Source organism: Centroberyx gerrardi, chromosome 9, assembly GCF_048128805.1.
Source record: "Centroberyx gerrardi isolate f3 chromosome 9, fCenGer3.hap1.cur.20231027, whole genome shotgun sequence".
NCBI lineage: Eukaryota > Metazoa > Chordata > Actinopteri > Beryciformes > Berycidae > Centroberyx > Centroberyx gerrardi.
In genome coordinates, this window is record NC_136005.1 from 3,026,903 (window position 1) to 3,049,063 (window position 22,161).

The 22,161-nt window shown below is 40.5% G+C and overlaps 1 protein-coding gene across 2 annotated transcripts; it reads right to left on the reverse strand.

The window, feature by feature from the left end:
- Positions 1-139: 139 nt before the first annotated feature.
- LOC139921488 (uncharacterized) lies at positions 140-18,105 on the reverse strand. 2 transcript variants are annotated; one of them, XM_078285661.1, is made up of 16 exons: positions 17,984-18,105; positions 13,679-14,387; positions 12,620-12,875; positions 11,109-11,164; positions 10,766-10,800; positions 10,559-10,590; positions 10,093-10,237; positions 9,268-9,427; positions 8,449-8,611; positions 6,694-6,713; positions 5,839-5,899; positions 5,578-5,620; positions 4,818-4,980; positions 2,174-2,207; positions 1,521-1,558; positions 140-1,085 (listed from the first exon to the last, which is right to left on the reverse strand). In XM_078285661.1, exons 1-16 carry the CDS (start codon positions 17,984-17,986, stop codon positions 1,057-1,059), a joined length of 1,947 nt encoding a protein of 648 aa, XP_078141787.1. In that variant the 5' UTR covers positions 17,987-18,105; the 3' UTR covers positions 140-1,056. The 2 variants fall into 2 exon arrangements, with proteins under 2 accessions (XP_078141787.1, XP_078141788.1); XM_078285662.1 differs by lacking the exons at positions 140-1,085; positions 1,521-1,558; positions 2,174-2,207 and having other exon boundaries at positions 4,842-4,980; positions 5,578-5,615.
- Between the last annotated feature and the right edge of the window lie 4,056 nt (positions 18,106-22,161).

Sequence of the window (22,161 nt, forward strand, 5' to 3'; positions counted from 1 at the left end):
AACACACACTGCAGTCTGCTGCTGCTGGACTTTGGAAACAGGAAGTAAGCCAAACAGGCACGACCAGTCGATCACCGATTAAACCGAGCGGATTGGATTCAGCCCTTCAACTGGATTCAGATTCAAACTGGGAGACAAATACCAGAAAAAGTGATTTTATTTCTTTAAATTATCTCAAAACAGACCAAGCAATGAACAAAGCTGATAGTGTATTCATGTTTTATACAAGCAGTTTGTCAAACGATTCTTATTCTATAGCATACAAGTTTGTTATTCTCAGCACGGATCAGTGTGTGTGTGTGTGTGTGTGTGTGTGTGTGTGTGTTTCTGTATGTCTATGCCAGTCTTCTTTCTCTCTCTCTTCTTTCTCTTTATTTGTTTTTGTCTCTAGCTTTCTTTCATACTCTCTTTTTCCTTTCTTTAATTTCTGTCTTTCTTTGTTTCATTCTTTCTCTTACTCTTTCTTTCTTTCTTTCTTTCTTTCTTTCTCTCTTTCTTTCTCTCTTTCACTCTCTCAGTTAGTTAGTTAGTTTGTTTGTTTCTTTCTTTCTCTATTTGTGTGTATGTGCATGACTGTATGTCTATGCCAATCTTTCTCTCTCTTCCTCTCTCTCTTTGTTTGTTTCTGTTTGTTTTTGTCTCTCCAGCTCTTTCTTAGTTAGTTAGTTATAGTTTGTTTCATTCCCTCTTTCTTTTTCTTTCTTTCTCTCTCTCTCACTCTCTGTTCATTTCTTTCTTTCTTTCTTTTTTCTCTCTCTCTCTCTCTCTCTCTCTCTCTCTCTCTATTTGTGTGTATGTGCATGACTGTATGTCTATGCCAATCTTTCTCTCTCTTCCTCTCTCTCTTTGTTTGTTTCTGTTTGTTTTTGTCTCTCCAGCTCTTTCTTAGTTAGTTAGTTATAGTTTGTTTCATTCCCTCTTTCTTTTTCTTTCTTTCTCTCTCACTCTCTCTGTTCATTTCTTTCTTTCTTTCTTTTCTCTCTCTCTCTCTCTCTCTGTGCGTGTGTGTGTGTGTGTGTGTGTAGTTTGACAGGTTTAATCTTCAGTCTTCAGGTTTCACGGGACTGAGTCGTTGTCGTAAATGTCTGGAAGGAGAAGAAAACAGAACAGATCAGAGGGGAAGCGTCATTCTTTCATTCTTCATAAAACACCAAATAAAGATATTAAACATGAGTTCTAAGACTGATTTTCAGATGTGGATATTTAAAATTCAAACTGAGAGTTCATAAAGCCCAAAGCTCAGGACAGTCACTCAGTACATGTCAACAGTTACTCCTCATTTAAAAAAGAACAGCAGCAATAATTACATGGACTCACACTGGTGTACCAACACAACTTTAACTTTAATAACTTATTACTATTATTATTTTTTTTATAGCACCATTCATCAACAATTACGAGAAAAAGCAAAATCTTCAAGCAAAATCAAAAATTTAAGCAAATGCAAGAATTTGTCTAGTAAAAATTACATTAAAAAAGAAAGAAAGAAAAAAATATGTAGGTAGCCAAAGATTACGCACCGTCAAAATGGTCGACATCGTCGTAAATGTCTCCTTCCCTGTAAAGAAACACTGAGGCTGTTCAACTGTTTCTATTAAAAATCTGTTAAAAAACGTTAGTCAGCATGAAGTGAAAATGGAATTTATCACTATAGTGTAATTATGGATGACAACAAAGTGTATTATAAATTACGTTTAAGACTGTGTGTATAGATACACATGTAGGTAGGTAGTTGTGTATCTGTGTAGATATGTGTATATGTGAATGGGTGTATATACAGAGTGTGTATATGTGTACGACATTAGTGTATACTGTATATTAGCAGCCTATATCTATGTACTATATTTAGGAGTTTGTGTATGTGTTTGTATGTGTATACTATTTATTTACTTATTTATTTTGTGTTGTATCACTAGGTGACTCACTTCATTATTACATTATTACATCATTACATCATTATACAAATAATATACTAAACATCAATTATTATGATGACAATAAAAAAGTATTAAACAAGATATTTCATTTAATTTACTGGATAAAGAAAATTAAACATCTGACATTAAAAAGTCAAATATGAACCTTGGAAACCAACTGATGAGGACTCACATCATATATTACATAACATTATATATTCATTTACATCATTACATTACATTATATATTCACTTACATCTGAAGCAGCAGAGATCTGGACACATATCCATCTGTGAGGAGTGAGACAAGATACACACTTAAAACACAGTAAAACAATCCATTTATAGTGCTAAAATAATCCAGCTGTTATTAAAGGTTTTATGAATGATGTCATCTGAGAACATGAAGCAGTTGGTTTTGAAGCTTTTGAGGAACTTCCACTTAAAACCAGAAGTTTCTCTGCTGTGTTGACACAAACAGGAGTGAACAGTTTAGTCAAAGTTCATTAGTTGCTCTGATGCCGCAAAATAACGGAAGATAATCATTTTCATCAGCAAATGTCTCATGTTGGCAAGCGTTTATCAGCTGAATCCACTGTTGATGAACTCCAGTGTTATTTACTGTTGAGGTTTTCAGTGTCAGTTGATGTATTTTGTTGTTTGTAGTGTTGTGTCAGGTTTAAACTGGATACCACTTCTCATCGTGGTTTTCATTCTTTTCATTTTTCTCTTTGTTTCACCTCTCACCCACACATAACAAGCCTCTGTCCTGTAGCTGTATTCAAACAAGAAGAAGAAGGAAGAGTTTCTGGAGAGCTAACTAAGATGCAATGCATGCTGGGAAGTCTGATAATACAATATTATCAGTTAAGTGATAAGATGTTCAACTGTGTTTTTAGGTGTTAGATGTTTTTAAGTCACAAGTCATGAACTGATGATTATAAATTATGAGGCTGATAACCAGCAAGTTGAAATTAACAAACTCATCTGTATCCACTGAGTTCATGTTAAAGATGAGTTGATTTTTACTGCATTTTCATCACAGGAGGCTCAGTGGGAGCTGTAAGCCTGGCAGTGTGTTATGGCAGCAGTGTACTAACAACAAAGTTCATCATGCCCAAAACAGAAATACAGAGACATATAAATTTGCGTATACTTGCTGCAGCTTGGTGTTGTTTGTTTATTTAAAACATTAAAGAGGTAACCGTAACCTGGGCAAACAGGAAATAACGGAGACAAAATCTCGGTTCAGTTTCCTCTCAGAGTCGACCGTAGAGAGGGAGACGACAGCAAGTAACCAGAAAAGGAAATGATGGAGATGCTTTTCCACAAGGCAACACAACCGATCATGTGATATTTCAGACCAGTAGCAGACGGTCACACGGTGGCAGCCGGTGTGTGAAGAACTCAACTAGTCCAGCCAGCGAGCCGGTTCACACTGCCGAGTCTGAAACCTAACGTTTTCTTTTGTCTGTACAAACCTGCTGAAAGTAGTTTCTGCAGCAAGTTCACTGTGGCCTTTTCACAGGAACATGAGAGTGTGAAGGGAAATGTGAATCTTAAAAGGTCTGCAAGTCAAGCAATCACCCCAAACCTGAACACACACTGAACAAAAAGAGCAAATTACTGTCCTGTAGAAATCTGTGCAGGAGCCTGTGAGACACTGATGAAGGTGTGACATCAAAACGTTGGTCTGCTGCTGTTTGCACTTTGCAAGAGCATTACAGATTACAGTCATAAATGCCATGAAAGGATTTTCTGCCACTTTCATGTCTTTTTGATGTTTAGTAGTTGTGTTTCTCTTCATGCTCTGTATCAATCTGCCAACAGCTGATCTCTGACACAAGAGGGCGATGTCTTCATACTGGATGCTGACGGTGTATTTTACTGTAAGACACATGGACTTACAGCCCACTAGGTGTTCCAGTTAGATTTTCATCTCTTACATTAGATGTCATTTATATTTAGATTTAGAAAAACCCTCTTTCTTATCCAGAATGTCTTACAGAGAGCAGGAAGGGTTCAGGTCAGAGAAGAGCATGAATCCTCTTCACTAACCGTGTGCAATGAGTGGAAATCTGCCTGACAGCACTGGTCAAAAAAATAAAGCGTCTTGGCGCGTGTCATACATTTGCAAATTGTATGTAAACCTCATTTTGTTAGAGTTAGATCTAGTTAGGCTCATTCTCTGTAAAGTCCTTTGAGACATGCATGTGATAAAGGGCTGTAGAAATAAATCAACTTGAACTTGTAGGTGAGTCCACGCAAATTGAGAATGCACCCAATTCACTGACACTTCCGACACAAACCCTCCCGAATGATTGTAGCTCATTTAAGATCCTTTAAAGGAGGCCGCAAAGACTTTGAGTTTGTCCATTCAGACCGGCTGCTGAGGAGACGCAGCGGGTCAGACAGCAGGCAGAGGGTTTCCATCCTGATCTCAGATCAGATCAGAGACGCTGCTGTTATAAAGAGGCTGCAGCCCGGTGGATCAGTCTCACAGCTGAAGCAGCTGCGGTGATGGAGGAACTGTTTGCTTGCTCAGGGCTTGTTTGTGCCACAGCTTGACTTGTACAAATTTCCTTGTGAGTAAGACGAAAACTGCGTTCTTATCTCAAGCAACTGAGGTGCAAGAAATGATCGCCCTCACAACACAATCTTAGTGAGACTGGAGCTCAGTGTCTTGACCGGACACATGACTGCTGCTGCTGGAATCAAACCTGTGAGCTTCTAGTCACATGAAAACTCTCTGATCAACCAGGCAAAACTTTACACCTCCATTAGTCAATCCTCATCTCTCAGACAGGCAGTATTGCCCAGCTCACTCATCCTAAAAAGCTGCTCATGTATCACCGCCTGTAGGTTAAAGGAACATGAGACCGCAGACAGAAGTTAACCTACATTTCCCATACTGGTTGCGGCAGAGAGCTTTCTTGTCGCTGGTGAGCTGGATGACGTCCAGGACTTCTCCCTGAGCCACGGACAGGTCCTTCCCCCCCAGCTTCTTGATGACGCCGTTGGGATCGACCATCATGGTGTGCAGGACGGTCAGCGGCCCTTCAAACTGGAGACAACCGGGACATTCAATTATTTAAACAAGAGTCTCATCTGGAGAGACTTACAGTCAGTGAACAGGGAGGAGTTCAGTGTTGATGGACACATGCTGGCTGTTACGGGCATAGTAAATAGTAACATTTTTGCCAATTAAACTGTCTGCATTTCTGGAATACTGATCAATAAAAATCTAAATTCATTAATAAAAATCAATAAAAGTCTTTCTAATAATGGATATACAGTACTGTGCAAAAGTCTTAGGCACCCTAGATTTTTTATATACATTTTGTCTTATTTGTTTTCTGCATTAGTGTGTCAGTAGAATGATAATTAGAAACTTTTCATTTCATTATTTTTGGAAGCATCTTCGCTTCATGGATTTTTTTTAACATGTGCCTAAGAGTTTTTTGCACAGTAGTGTGTATAGAAGTGGAACCGCTATAGAAAGAAACATCTGTTTTTAGCCTTACTGGTAAAACCTCCACTGGTAAAGAGCCCTCGTCAATAAGTTTCAGTTTTACTTCATGTCTCTCTAAGTTCTGTTAACAAAATCAATCAAAGGGTTTTAGAAAGGGGCTGCTAAACAGTTTGTATGAGAAATATTTACCTTAAACTTCTTTTTCAGCTCCTTCTCCAGTTTTGGATCTATGCTGGAACAAAATGGCGATGATTTATTCATTTTTTGGCAAAAGCAAAACCACAAAGCAGCTTAAAGCTAATCCATCTATCAACAACACACTTTCCCCAGTTTCCTCCCAGAGAATTAACAAAGTAAGTAAAAGTAAATCAATTCTATCCCTAGCCTACAATATCAATCAATAATTTCCGGTTCCCGCTCCTTTTCAGTGAAGCAGATCGGGACAGATACCTGATTTCAGGAGGCGGAGGGGGAAAATCCTCCGATATTGGCTGAACATCATCATAGTCATCTGAGAGGAGAAAAAAGTTGCATATTACATATTTTCAACTTAAAATGATTGCGTAATTACCTCCAAAACCATTATGCTTTGGTTATTATCAAAGTTATTATCGTAAGATAAAATTAAAGCTAAGATGAAAGCTAGGTGTTAAAAAACATTGTCATAAACTGGAAAAAAAAGAGACTTTCTGAAAAAAATGAAACTGAACTGAAACTGTTTTGTGTACTTGTAAAACTAAAACAAAATAAAAATTGCTGAAATGTTTTTAGTTTTCGTCTCTTTGTTTATATGGAGGGTACAAAATAAAGTGAATCTTTGGTGAAGAATTTTAAAGTGGTCCCAACTTTAAGTTAGTTGAGCATGTAATGAAAAATTGATGTAAATAAAATGGAAAAATTATGTATAATTCACTGTTTGTATTAGACAGGTATTGTGCAATACCTGATCTAAAATTCTATCACTATACCTATGTATACATATAAAAATTACCAAAAATAGTAAATCTAGAACTGAAACTAAAGAAAAACTAAACTAAAACTAAACGTGTAAAAAATAAAAAACTGAACTAAAACAGCCAAACCCACGCTGAAAACAAACTAAAACTAAACTGAAACTTAAATAAAGATTGGAAACTTTACAAAAATCTAAAATCCCAAACTATAACAACCCTGATTTGAACATATAAACTGTTATAATACAGTATAAGCAGCTTTGTCCGTGTTGTCTCTGAGATGCAGTGAAGTAAATATTGAGATGTTCCTAAATCGAAGCGACAGAGGTGTTGAAGCTGCGGTGCCGCTCACCTTCTTCCTCCTGAGCCAAGCTGCAGAAAAGAGGAAACACAAACCAACACATCAGTCAACATGGAGGAAACCAAGAAAAGCAATGCAACCAGGCAATAAATACAGTTTACAGGTGGACTGATAGTGCAGCTCATCATAAGTGAGCTGATATACTGAATACGACTTTAAACGCTTTGGTAACACTTTACCTGAAGAGCAAGGGTGGAAGGAACTAATTACAGTTACTCATGTTTCTGTAATTGACTTGCTATTTGGTGTACTTTGAGTATTTTTTAAAGTCAGTAATTTTACTTTTACTTAAGTACATTTTTACTGCAGTATTGTACTTCACTCCATTTTAAATCCCATCCATCACAGAGCAGATTGTGTCTCTCCATCAGCAACAGAAACTGGATCAACGTAAACTGACAAACTATGGATCCATTCACAGTGAGAAGAGGAATCTGACTTTACTTTGTTTCTGCACTTTATTTTGTCATTTCTAATGTTTCCAGTGAAAAGAATCTGTAGTTTGAACTCTGTCTATGAAGGTAAATATGTTGCAAAATGCGAGAGCGTGTAGACTTGATGTGAGAACTTGAAGAACAAAAATGAATGTGAAGTCACAGAAAAAATATTCACAAATGTGTAGATTGATATTTACATGAATACAATGACAGCTGCAAACTTGTAATCCAACATTTACTCATATTTATTTATTTTACTTGAGTCCATTTTCCAGTACAACCACAACTCCGTGATTACGACCTCTCGAATCGATCACTGCAACTTCACAAATGTGCTCTCTTGCATCACAAAATGATGAATCTGCGCACCTTGACTTTTGCAACACTTCTTGCGATAAATGTGTTGCAAAACTCACTTGTAGCTGCTTTTGGAAGAAACTTACCCTGGCTTGGTGTGCCATAAGGTTAGCGGATCTAACTTCGCAGACATGGAGGACGTCCTGAGGACAGCGCATGGAGCGGAGCAAAAGAGCACTTCGTCTTCCGATTTCTACAAGTGAGTTTTGCAACACATTTATCGCAAGAAGTGTTGCAAAAGTCAAGGCGCGCAGATTCGTCACTTTGTGATGCAAGAGAGCACATTTGTGAAGTTGCAGTGACCGATTCGAGAGGTCGTAATCACGGAGTTGTGGTTGTACTGGAAAATGGACTCAAGTAAAATAAATAAATATGAGTAAATGTTGGATTACAAGTTTGCAGCTGTCATTGTATTCATGTAAATATCAATCTACACGTTTGTGAATATTTTTTCTGTGACTTCACATTCATTTTTGTTCTTCAAGTTCTCACATCAAGTCTACAAGCTCTCGCATTTTGCGACATATTTACCTTCATATCTCTCTCCTCTCTCCTTTTAGAATCACATGGAAAAGATCACAGCTAACAACGTTCTCTGTTCTAAAGAGGAACTCAGGAACTTTTACTCTGAGGACATTTTAAATCAGACACTTTTTACATCACCTGACATCACCTGGCACCAAAGATCAGCCAATAGCAGATGACAATTTTCAGGTGTTAGGCTTTACTCAGATTTAGGTTTAGGGTGTAGTTACTCTTTAAGGTTAAGGTTAGTTTAGTGTTAGGGCTGGGTTTAGGGTTGGAAGTAGGATTAGGTTTCGGTTAGGATAAGGGTTAGGAGTTGATGGAAGTTCCTCACAAGTATAGCAATACAAACATGTGTGTGTGTGGATGTGTGTGTGTGTATAACCTGGTGTGTGTTTGTGTGTATTTGGAGGTATACATGTTCTACCTGTCTGTGTGATTGGAGGAATCCATGTAGGTGATGTTGTTGGTCAGCGGCGGGTCGGGCGGCGGCGGGGGTAACGGCGACGGGTCGATTCCTCTGGCCTGCAGCACTTTGCGCTTCACCTCCTCATAGTCGATGTCCACACAGGTGTTGCTGATGTAGCCGTCTGCAAGGACAAGGAGACACACTGTGGCTTCAATATGATGTGCAATATTTTTAGGCAGATTTTTGTCTGCGTGACACGGTCAAGGATGCTGCAGTACTGCACCAAAATATATATTAAACACAAAAAAACATGCGTGTCTGACCCCATATATTAAAACCTGTGGTGTCTTTGTTCTTTCTTGTTTTTATCTCTCTTTATGTCTGCTAATATCTGTAAAGCACTTTGTGATGAAGCTGAGGGTGTGATCACACCTACAGTTCACTGTCACTGGTCTGAACCAGAGTGCAAAAGTTCACTTTGTATTTTTGTATTTGGTCCGTTTAGGTTCACACTGACCAATTACAACCAAAGTAGGGCTTGGAAACAAAAGTCACAAGTAGCTTGTTTATTGAACAGAGTTTTAGTAACCTGTCATCCTGCCAGGTTAGAGACTTTGGCGGCAGGGGGTTTTGATTCCAGTTCCTGTAACTTATGATTTATGTAAGCATGATGGACTTGCTTGTCTCTTCTTCTCTGGTGTTCAGTTAGACCTAGGCCTGTCAGAACCTGTTTTGCCATGGTGGCTCCAAGCTTCATTATGGGTTTCTTATTAGGGAGAGGGTTAGAAGTGGCATATTCTTTACACATGCTTAATTTAACTGGACAGTGAGACTCACAGTTGCCAGTCAGCGAGCGGGCGAGCCACCTGCCCCCCGGGTTGTTCTTCACCCGCAGGATCTCCACGCTGTCTCCCTGTCGCACGCTGAGGTCCAGTTTCCCTCCGTGCCAGTCGTGTCGGACCTTCGCCGTGTGAAGAACCTCCACCTCCCCCTGCAGCTGCAGAGCGGCAGGAAACAAGCTGTGTAAGCTGTGAGCTAACTGGACAATTTACAGAAATGAATGAGATGGAGGCCGAGCTGCTCTGATTGGTTGAGTCAAACCTCAGTGGGCGGAGCCAAAGAACCACAGTTTATCAAGTTAGCTAACTGGCAAACTTGAGTGGCAAAGAAGGAACTCTGGTGAAAATATAAATTAAAAAATTTTTTTTTCATTCCTTCATGACCATGGTATTCAAGGTCAGCTAGCTAACTAGCTAACCTAGACAACTTAGTATGGTAGATTGTATTTTTTCAGTTAGCAGCAGAGTGCTAGGCTTCATAATATTAGCTTCCTCCTCTCTTACCTCTTGTCTTTTTCACTGGGCTTCAGTCTAACGTTACTTAGCTAGAAAAACTGTGACACTTTGGCTCCGCCCACTGAGGTTTAACTCAACCAATCAGATTATTTCTGCCTCCAGAGCAGCTCCACCTCCAAGAAATGTTTCTATAACTAAAACTCCAATCTGCAAATGAGACTCCTGTTCTGTGAGCTGGTGTGTTTCCCTAAACTACCGCTGCATCTAAACAGTAACAGTAATGTCTTCCTGCTGCGACAGGTGTGTTTCCTCTGAAGGAGCCGGACCTCAGAGTGTTTCTGGTTGGACGGATGTTGCGGTTCTCTACCTGGAAGTTCTTCCTCAGCTCGTTCTCTCTTTTCTGACGTTCCTTCTGACGTTCCTTCTGATCTTTCTTCTCCTGCTCCTGCTGTCTCTTCACTTCCTTCTGGGTTTTCTTTTCATTGTGACTCCGGTTCAGCTCCAGTTGGTCCCTTTAAAGTCACAATGAAATGAAAAATGACTTTTTCACCTAGTAAACCAATTCTCCATATCATAACGTACACCTGTTTACCAATAAATGCTAAAAACATACACAATAGCAGCAAGAGGCAACAGAGCTCGCTGTTTCAACCGACAGCTGACTCTGCAGCCAATATTGTCTGTGGGTCCAAGTACTACAGGGATGAAGAGACTCATTATAGGTCCAAAATCGACAAACGTATCCCTTAAATACAGATACTGCAGTGGGCTGCATGTTGGGAAAGTTTGGCAACCCTTGGCTAAAGGGTAAAGGCAGAAATGTTTATACTTACTCATCAATAAATTCATAAACTTCATCGCTGCCCTGCAAGAGAAAGGCGACAGAGAGGGTTAATTTACACTGAACAAAATGAAAAATGTTCACTGATCGGATTCTTAGGTTAAGTTCAGTTTTAGTTTCTCCTGATGGGTCATATGTGTTATTATTATTATTATTATTATCATTATTATTATTGTTGTTATCATTATTCTCTCCTCACCGCTTCCATACACTGTGAACTGTCACTCCAGGAGTCTGTGGATGAATTAGAGATAAGTCAAGTCACAGGAAGATTGAAACTGGAAAGAAAGAGATTCACTACAACATGAGATTTCCTCCATTTAAAAAAGGGACACGTTCTCATGCAAAATGATTGATAGCACAAAATTTAAGGAGATGAAGGTACTTTTAAAGGAATCTTTGGATAATAAAATAGACTAGGAACTGGTAGATATACTGGAGATGAAAGTGTGAAAATAATGGCAAAACACAGAAATTGGTGGATTTGTAAGAAGCGAAGCAGCAGCATGATGCAGCGTATCCCACGATGCTGCCGCTCTTACCGTGCTGCTCAAAGCTGCCAATGTCGTCGTACGTGTCTTGGTTATCTTCAATTTGCCTGCAGATGCAGAAAATCAAGAAAATTAAACAAATACATTTTTCCCATTTGTTATTCAGCAATGACTGTATTTTCCCAGTAAGTGTTTCCTTATATCTGCTCTGAAAATAGGAAATGCTTCAACAAAAGAAAGAAAGAGACAACCGACTAACAAAAAAAGCATTGATTTAATACTATTTCTAACATTTACTTTGAAATACCAATCTATTATCCTGATGATTTCTTCACCATAAAACCTTTTGTGTTTTCACTCTGCAGCACTCATGACCAAATGAAGAGTTTTGTTCCAAAATGAAAAAAGACACCAAATGACTCTGAACATGAAAATAAAACTTACTAAGGAGTGTGATTTATTTTTTAAGGTATCTTCAGATATTAACTTGCAGAATTGTGACATTTTAGAAAGTGTAATCGTCTGTATTTCTGAAATGTTGAGTGATGAAGAGTAAGGATTTGCAGATGTAACTCACCCATCACATTATAGTCGTTGTAATCTGAGTAAATCTTGACAATAACGCAGTAATTGGCTATATTTATGCAAAAATAAGGATTTTAACAATGTCTCCTGGACAGTGGGCCCGTGTGATGACACATAAGTGTAATAAATAAAATAAATGTAGCCGATTACTGTCTATCAAGATTTACTCTCTCTACTGTAAGTGCCTTAAGTTTATATACTATGACAATGGTTGTAGTTGATTTTTCAAATGTAATTTCATACATTTCTGCTTGCCTGCCGTCTTTATATCATGAGAACTGCAATGAAAATACATTTCTGACTTTCCTGTGGCATGCTTAATGCTTTTATTTATGCTGAATGTGTCTTTGAAGTTAAATAATAAATCAAATCAAATCAGCATTTCCTTTCCTTTAACATCCAAGACAGATTCGGTATGCGCTCATCCTGTAGTTCGTTGACTTGGGTTCTGGTGACTTGGGACTTGACTCTGACTTGTACTTTGATGACTTGAAAAGGTTTCTAAAGTCTTGACTTGAGATCTTGTGTTTGTGTAAATGACTTAGATTGAAAGTGATGAGATTTGTTCCAGCGGACGACTGAATTTAAATTCTGTTTTCTGAATTTGTATGGAATGATTGAATTTATTGAAGTTGAAACTGATTATAGAAATCAAACTCATGATGCTCTTACCAAGTTTTTATCCTATTAAAACCATACTGGATTGAAAAGTCCTAGATATTTAGTTTTCTTTAAGATATTAAATTGATACTGGACTCTTGATTTGTTCTGACTTGGCTTGCTGTTCTACATTTAGACTTGAGACTTGACATTAATGACATGGACTTGACTTGGACTTGACTTGGTAATCTACATTTAGACTTGGGACTTGATTTGAGACTTGAGCCTCCAGATTTGAGCCTGACTTGGGACTTGAGGGAAGCTGACTTGGTCTCATCTCTGGTTCTCTGAGATCCTGTGGACTGGTTAATACTCACACAGAGGCGGGCTGGTGCGGCAGGCTGCTGGGTTTATTGGGACGTTGTGGCAGACCTGGAGGACTCATTAGTCCAGGTCCGAGAGGGCTGGCTAACCCGGGTCTCGGAAGATTCATTAGTCCAGGTCCTGGAGGACTGACTAGTCCAGGTCCGAGTGGGCTGGCTAACCCGGGTCTCGGAAGATTCATTAATCCAGATCCTGGAGGACTGAATAGTCCAGGTAAAGACAGTCTGCTGCCTCCAGAGCCTGAAGAACCTGAGGAGGAACCAGACAGATCTTAAGAGTTTTATTCCAAAATGAGATAAATGGCACCTACTCTTATAAAATGAAAAAAGACGCTGACTCATGACAAACTGTAACTTTAACTTCAATACGCTCTATTTGTTCTATTTTGTTGTTCTCTAATCAAGAGAGATAGAGTTATGAGCCGTCTTAAAACCTTTGCTTATGAAATACTTATTGAGGATAGAGGCATCTGCGTTTTGGAAATATTGACTGATGCATTACAGGTTGCAGACTTTTAAAAAAATGGATTTATAGTGTTTTAGAATCAAACCCTTCTTTTCTTTGATCCTTTGATTCTTTTAAAATGTATGACTCTTTTCATCAGGATGATTTACAGTGAGTGCAACATTACAATAAGCAACCAATAGTAAAAGTGCAAAAGAAGTCCTCACTTCCTCTGAAGACAGCAGATTTTACTGAGACATTTTCATCTTGGAAAATAGATTGTAAGGTTTATTGTGAGGTTTTGCCATCATCCAGTGAAGCAGTAAGACAAATAAAATGGTAACGTGTCACAGCTGGTGACAGTAGATGACAGGAAACTACATTTTTTAATCCTCCAGCTACATTGGGTGTTGCTTCCAAATTTACCAGCCAGTTTAAACGTTCTGCCAGCCCAAATAACCTTTACAACAGAAAAGAACCTCCATTTGTCTGCTGTTTACCTGCCATTTTTTTGGCTACAATCAAATTTTCCCAGGATGAACACGGGTCTTTATCTGCGATCCTACCTACTTGTTTCTGAGCGTTAACCTCCAGAGAAAGCTTCTCACCCTCGCTCCTCCTCGGAGCAGGCAGCGCTGCTGGAGCTCGGCTGCTCCTCAGGTACGGCTCCAGGTTGACGGCGGGAGGCCGCCTGGGCTTCATGGGCCGGGGCCCCTCATGGGGCAGGGGCCTCCTCAGCGGGGTCACGTCCCCCACCGCCCTCTGGCCGGGCAGCTGCCGGGCCGGACCCGGGCCGGGGGCCGGGATGCTTGGTTTGCTGGGAGTGCCGGGGATGACGGGTTTGCTGGGAGTGCCGGGGATGATGGGTTTGCTGGGAATGCTGGGAGTGCTGGGAGTGCTGGGAGTGCTGGGGCCCGGCCTGGCGCTTTGCGGCCCCTGGTGCCTCAGCATCATGTTCTGTAGCATCTCTCCTGTCTGCTTGACCCTGCTGGAGTCTGGCGGCTGGGCGGCGGCTCTGAGGCCGGGAGAGGGAGGCGTTCGAGGGCCGACGGCCTGCGGCAGCGGAGCGGCAGGAGGCCTGGGGGAGGAGGGAGCCCTCGGCCCGGGGAACCTCACCGCGCCCGGTCCAGAGAGAGGCGGAGGAACCGTGGGAGACAGTTTGTGTCGGACCAGGCCGTTCTCTGTCCCAGGGAGGACTCCTCTCCCAAAACCAGGCCGGGGGGATTTTGGGGAGCCGCTGTCCCAGCTGCCACTGTCGGACGTGTTGGTCCTGCCGTGGAACTTGGCCCTCAGCGCCTTGACGTCAACACTCTCCTCCTGAACACAGAGGAGAAGCTACTGCAGCCGCTCTGCTTCTGAAGCAGGAAGTTAGCAGCGCAGCACAGAGCAAGGCATCCCTCCTACTCTCTCTTTCTCACACACACACACACACACACATACACACACAGCAAACCTCCAACCCCTACACTGCAGCTATCTTTGCAAAGCCAGAATACACAGCGCAGTTTCCTGGGTGTTTTGATCATTACAGGAACTGGGTGACTCTAAAACTTCATAACACTGACAAGTCTCATCCAACAATATTCAACAATTTGCACCAGATGAAACTTCTCTAAAGTCTAAATACTAAGGTAGTAAAGGCAGTACACTTTGGAAAAAAACAAAAAGTTACATGCTAGTTATTTCATCCAGAGTCAGTATATTTTGAGAAGCAGCTAACAATCTAAGTGTGAAGTGTGAGGAGCAACAGCCTGCCAGGAATACAGGGGTGAATCATTCTTACATTTGTGAACATGAATGTCCTGTAAACCGATCAATCTGGTGTTAAATGTCTTAAGGCTTAAAATATTTTTGTTAAAAGCGTATAAATCTGCCAACAGGGTGAGAAAGTTTCACTTGTTTCCAGTGTAGTTTCACTTACTTCAAGAGTTTCCCTGCAACAAATGACAAAATCTTGAAATGAGGCAGATCATTACAAGATAATGTCAGTTTATTGGAGAGAATACCTGAGCTCAGCTGGGACAAAATCAAATCATCTCGCTTCAAAAGCAGTTTTTACACTCTTGTTTAAAGAAAAGTAAGCTTTTAAGACTCAATACTTGATAACATGACTTGCTAAGATGGACAGTTTTTGCAAGAGAACTGAGATCTTTGTCAATGATCAGCCTGAAGCTCCTCCATAGTGAATGAATGGGAGTCTGTTTTGAATGACACATTACAATGTTTAATGTCTTTTGTGTCAAGACTGAACGTTGTGTTGTAGTAGAGCCCAAAGCAAGTTTTAGGGTTTTAGAATTTGGGTGCGACACCTACAGTTTATTTTCTTTGGTCTGAACCAGAGTGGAAAAGTTCACTTTGTCGCATTTTTGTATTTGATTAGTTTAGGTTCAAACTGCCCAATTACAAGCCAACCAGGGCTTCCAAACAAAAGTCACATGACTCACACGCATCTCTCTTATTGGACAGAGTTTTGGTAACCTGTCGTTATGCAGGTTAGAGGTTTTGGCGGCGAGGAAGTCAAAACAAATCCTCAAAACAAACGCTCCTCGGCCCAGACACTGAGGAGGCATTTCACCTGTTCTTGACTCTCAGTTTGCCCTCGCTTCATTTTGTTTTGCTAGACTTTCCAAGCATGAGGAACTGCTGACTATCAGATGTCAACATCCGTCTCCTTCTACCCATAATCCCGTGTGTTTTGGGGTGGTTTCCTGTAGTCGGTTGGATTACGTTCTCACTCCTAAAGGACTGAGACTCTGGACGCCGTTACTTGGTGCCACCAGAGTTCAAACCAGAGGTCATTGAACTAAGGGAGGAATTTGAATAAACCACTTTAAATAATGTGGTGTGAATGTGCCAAAAGTTGTACCATGAGGCCAAGCGGCTCTGGAGGCAGAAGTAATCTGATTGGTTGAGTTAAACCTCAGTGGGCGGAGCCAAAGAACCACAGCTTTTCACACATTTATTTAAATTAGGTAACTGGCAAACTTGATTGGCAAAGAAGGAACTCTGGTCAAAATAAGAACATGCCTGTGGAGGCTTGTGTTACACCGTGTGAATGAAGCGTGTTTGACTCTGTTATATTGACGAAAACAGAAACGAAAACAGAAACATATTGATCTTGAAGGAGTGAAACCATCTGCCGTCTGAACACCTGAAGCTGTAACCTTTGTGAAGCCAAAGCGAGGCAGTGATGCTGAGCAGGAAGTGCAGTGCAGACCACACGTCTCAGCACCTCACCAGCATCCTGCACCCGTCGCCACGGCAACGACCCTCACCGTCAACTTTGCACCAATAAGCTGCAAGCTCTGCTAGCGCTAGTTTCTCTTAACATGAGAAACAAAGGAAACAGTCAAAAAGCTCAGGTCTGCACCACAACACACACACACACACACACACACACACACACACACACACACACCTCTGCCTTTGTTCTGCAGCCGCCCGCTGACTGAAAGTGGAACCGTGTGTGTGTGTGTGTGTGTGTGTGTGTGTGTGTGTGTTGCCTCCTTTGGCATTTGTCACACTCTCAGATGTCTAAACGGTCTCTCAGCAGGTGGGCTGAAGATCAAACTCTGTCATCAGAATTACATATTTACAATAGAAACAACAAATAAAGACAGAATGAGATATTACTTCATTATTTGAAAAATATGGCACTTGTTCTTTAAAATGCTTGCTGGTACGAAATGAAAACTCATTCTGGAATATTATAAAAGTAAAAAAAATGTAAAAGTTCTCATCTCTATTAAGACTAGACTGATACATCGGGCCGATATTGTCTTTTTATTACATATCAGATATCATTCAAAACCTGACATGATATTTGATTTTCTTTGCGCATTTCATTTAATCATTTAATTCTACAGTTATGTTTTTTTTTTTCTAAATTGATTCTTCATTTAAAGGCAGTAATGCCTCCCAGAGTTTCTCTACCATTGAACAGGTGTGGTGGGTCACTCTGCCTTAAAGAGCTGCTGACACTAAAAGGATTTCATCAGTCTGGTTTCAGTGGAGAGTTTTAGTGTCCCATGATGCTCTGAATGCTGTTTCAGAGGCTTTTCCACCCTGATGAGAAGAAAACTCTGGAAAAAACACTGAATACTTCTGAAAATGTTCTGAAAATTATCAAAATAAATGTTATTGAATTTTGCTACAAAATATCAGCTATTGGCGCCTTCAGTTTAAAAACAGCAGTATTGATACTGATCTTCAAATCCCCCAATTAAGACTTTTTAAGACCTTTGCCAAGAAAATAGTAACATTTTTAGAAGCCATATGTATTTTAAATAGAGAGTAATGAATGTCAGTTAACTCTGGAGAAGGAGATGGAGAAGATACTGAATGAACACGCTGTCAGTATCATGGAGTGTGTCAATGATTAACTAGTGATAACAGTGTAATATAATGCTTCCTTTCATCAGCAGCACATCTTTAAATAGTTGACAAGAGCCAAGTTCCCTTTTACTGCAAACATGACGAGTTTTACCATGACCAAGCACTTCAACACCAACAAGGAGAGCAGGTTTTGGCGTTTTTACATGGATTTACATACGCCACAAATTTTGTATCTGAAACCTAATATACTTCTACATGAAATGAAGGAATGTCTGCCAGGTTAAGAGCAGTTATTTGTCTCATGAGGGAAGCAGACTTGAGCTGTAAACCCCAGAGTGAGACAGAAAAAGCAGCAGAAGAGCTTCACATCTCAGCGAGGTTATTCATAGACACCTTGACTGTCAGAAGGAAACGAGCCTGATAAGACAGGCGAGACAATGCTGTAAATAGAGGTTACATGTGTGAAGCAGAGTCAGACAGAGTGTGAGAGGTGGCATGGACCAACTGAACGCTCCAACAGTTGATTATTTAGGGGGAAAAAACATTAAAAAAATAAGAATTCATGTCAGATTTCTTACCATATTTGCCTGAGAGAGGGTGATTGTTCAGCTGAATCCGAAGCGCTCCATGTCCAGCAGTGAGTCGGTGTCCCACCTGGCTGATGCTCCTGTACATCCAGCTGCTTGCCCTGCAGTGTGACTAAACTTAACTGCAGATGAGGAAATGCTGTGTGGTTTAATGTGGGCAGCAGAGGGACTCCAGCGTCACGACATGAACGACATGAACACACTCTGACTCCACATCACTGTCCTACTTTTGGCTTCTTCATTTATTTGTTCTTTTCTTTCTTTTAAGGCCTTTCGTCTCACCGGCACGATTTATACTTTTTTTTAATTTTCTTTGTTCTCTCTGTGTTTTAGAGAAGCAAAGTGGGAAGCATCTCAGATAAAGTGAGGCAAAGTAACTTGGGGTCTCAGTGGCACAATTTGTATTTTTTTCATTTTTTCATTTTCTCTCTGTGTTTTATCATTTATATGTGTGAGTACAGCAAAGTGAAGTAAAGCAAAGCAAATCGATGCAATTTCAAGAAAAGTAAAGGCAATGTAACTTGGGGTTTCTTTGTTTCAATGGCGCCATTTTTTTTTATTTTCTTTGTTCTTTCTGTGTTTTATCATTTATATGTGTGAGTACAGCAAAGTGAAGCAAAGCAAAATCATTTCAAGCAAAGGAAGAAAAGTGTAAATCCAAGCCCTAAGTAAGTTTCTTTGTCTCAGTGGGACAATTTGTGTTTTATCATGTATATTTGAGTACAGCAAAGTGAAGTAAAGCAAAGCAAAGTCATTCCAAGCAAAGGAAGCAAAACAAAGTGATGTCATTTCAAGAGAAAAGCAGCTTGGGGTTTCTTTGTCTAACTGATGCAATGTGTCATTCTTTTCATTTTCTCTCATTTTCTCTCTGTGAAGTAAACCAAAGCAAAGTCATTTCAAGTCAAGGAAGTCAGAATTGTGTATGCAGAAGAAATGAGGATGTGAATTTATAAAAGACCAAGAGGCTTTGAAGGAATCCATGACTATTTATTTGGATCAAGTGCTGACATTAATGTTAATATTGCTGAACATTGACAAAACAATACCAGCGATCTGTTCTTATTATGAGAAACAAGAGTTTTCATTTTGGATCAGAACTACAGTATCAGTATATTCCAGTTTAAAGTTTTAAATACATCTGTAGATCTTCAACACGCAGACGACAAAATGGAGGAAAACTGTTTCAATGAAAACTGGTTTGCTGCTGGACACTTAATAACTCACTGAACGACTTGTTTCAGTGTTTTAATTTTCCAGTTTACCTGAGTAGTTTCAAAAATCAGACTCTGTAAACTTGGATTTGTAAACATGTTAGACGCTGATATTCCTAGAAAAAAAAAACACAGAGCAGCTGAATTAGATTTGGACTCATCATGACTTTAAGAAGTTGCTGTAAATGATTTTGATTCATGTGCAGAAAGGAAAACGAAAATACAAGTATAAGCATGAAAAAAAATCCCCTTTGGCCCCAAAAAACAGAACTGTGCCCATTCAGAGATTCATATCAGCACAATAAAACAAAAACACAGCAAAGGCATCAAGCCATCTTCACTTTTATCCAACAACCAAACCACAGCAGCCATTTCCCAGTCCGCCCAGTTCATATCAGTGAGGGCTGATGGGGTGTGGTGGGGGACAGTGGCTGCAGCGCTCCTGTCCCTCCAGAGGGGGCGTACGGGGCGTTTAAAGGGGCGGGGCATGTGACAGCGGGGACTCCAGCGGGGACTCCAGCGGGGACTCCAGCGGGGACTCCAGCGGGACGTCCTGCTGGGATCTGACCCCACATGACCCCAGGCTGAGGGTTCACACCGTACGCTGGAAACCGCCCGCCGCCCGCCGGGGCCCACGCCACCGGGGCGCTCGGCCGGGGGGGCCAGGGCGCCGGGGCCGGACCCGCCCACTGGACGCTCCCCACAGGCCCCCGCTGGCCCCACGGCATGCTGGGAGGAGGGGAGTATGGAGAGCCCCCTGCTGGCTCCTGCTGGCCCCACGGCATGCTGGGAGGAGGTGAGTAGGGAGAGCCCATGGGAGAGCCCCCTGTGGGGTCCTGCTGGCCCCACGGCATGCTGGGAGGAGGGGAGTAGGGAGAGCCCCCTGCTGGCTGCCCGGGGAAACAGGAGAGGATCTGAAGGGGAGGCAGGGCTTGATGTGGAGATCCTACAGAAATCAGAAGAGAGATAAAGTGAGTCCTCTGTTCTGGCTGCATAATTACATATTAATACCCACTGCAATATTCTCTATATATTCCTGCTTATTAGTATTAGTTTTATTATTAATCTCTCTATACTGTCTTCCACAGCTTCCCACCAGTACAATCAGTCCAGTTCCAACAGAGAAACATGTTCTTACTGTACAGATAAGAATCCTGTTTCTTACATTTCTTACATCTTACATTTAATTTTTTTTTTTTTTGTATTTGTTGCTTAATATTTTATTTTCACTTCCAAGAATATTACAACACATGAGACATAGTAAAAAGTGCATAGGAATGTGCAAAAAATGACCTGACTATGGACACATGTAGAGAGCAAACAGTAAAACAAAAAAAAAAACAATAAAGGAAAATTGTCTATTTTTAGTTTTCTATACCACTTATACTTGAATATTTATATAGTTGTATATTACTTCTTTACACTGTGCCCTTTGTGGTATTATATATGTTGTTCTTAGCAATGTGTGTGTCTGTCTGATGAGTGCAAATTGAATTGAACTGAATTACGTGCTGCCTCATTAAGAGACTTATTCCTTAACTTCTTCTTCTAATGTTTTATTCTAGTTCTCTTTGTCTTCATTTTGTGTTGTTTTCATGCTGAATGTGACCTACAGGAGCAAACCACCCACACAAATTCAACTTATGTGCAAACTAACTGGGCCAATAAAACAGATTCTGACTCTGATTCTGAAATAAAGTGCAGATGACAGATGCTTCAATTACAGTTACATTCAACTTTTTAGGTTTTTACCCTTGCTAAATGAAAGAAAATTTGGGGGAAGGGGGTAGCAAGATGATTTATGGGATAGGAAAAAAACATATTTATACTCTCTCTACATATTTTTCTCTAATTTTTGGTTTTCTTCTTGTGAAATACTGATAGTTTTCAGCCTGTCGGCCTCCTCTGATAACCTGATAAACAATCCCTGTAAGTAAATTATAGGGACATTTATATATTCCTCATTTCAGTGGGGACCCCTGGAGACCCCTCAGTGACCACTAGGGGGCCCCAGACCCCACTGAGAACCACAGGCAGGGTTCCCATGGGCCTTGAAAATCTTTGAAATTTTGTGGATTTGAAAAAAATAATGCTTTGAAAGTTTTTGAAAATGAATAGATGGCCTTGAAAGTATTTTTTAATTCATTTTTTTATTAAAATTTTACCTCTGGACCGCTCTCCATCCTAGCAACAGATTGAAAATGAAGACTCTCAGCAGGATTTCTTAACTTGACGAGATGATTAGTACAAGCTAAAGCCTCTACGATGCCTCATTTTGACAAATGTCATGTTTTCCCCTAAAACTTACTGATTTTGAGTCCTTGAATTTGACCAAACGAGACTCTGATATTCAAGTGAGTGTGGGAATTCTTCACAAGTTTTCTTCCCTGGGTGAAATTTTAATCTTCAGCCAAAGTTTTTCTTATTTAGCCATGACCAAAACCTTAATCCAATTGTTTTAGTTGCCTAACCTTAACCCCAGCTTTAACTGAACTTGTTTTATTTGCCTGAACTTGTTGTTGTTGTTGTCGTCACGTAATCCTTTCCTGGTGGTTCACATAATTTATGTCCACAACACATAATCTGCGTTTCAGATGTTCGTTCTCATCTCACAATATTTTCTGAGGCTGTGCTGACCGGTCAGACTCTCCTCAGTCCCACAGCAGCTGATTTGCATCCAGCGGCCATGTTTCCTGCTACAGCGTCCTGCCGGCTCTCATCACCAAAATGTTTAGAATGCAAAAATGTAAATTCCTACTTGTCTGTTTCTTCTTGTAGCTCCAGACATCAACATTTTATCTTTTTTTTCTATTTCTAGCAGCAGCGGCAGGCTTGCTCTTCCCTGAGGTTGGGAAAAGTGAATCTTCCAACGTGGGAACGGAGCGCGTGTTGAAAGAGACAGAAATAAACTGTGAGATTATTTATTCCGATGTCAGATGCCCAGTAAACACTGCACAT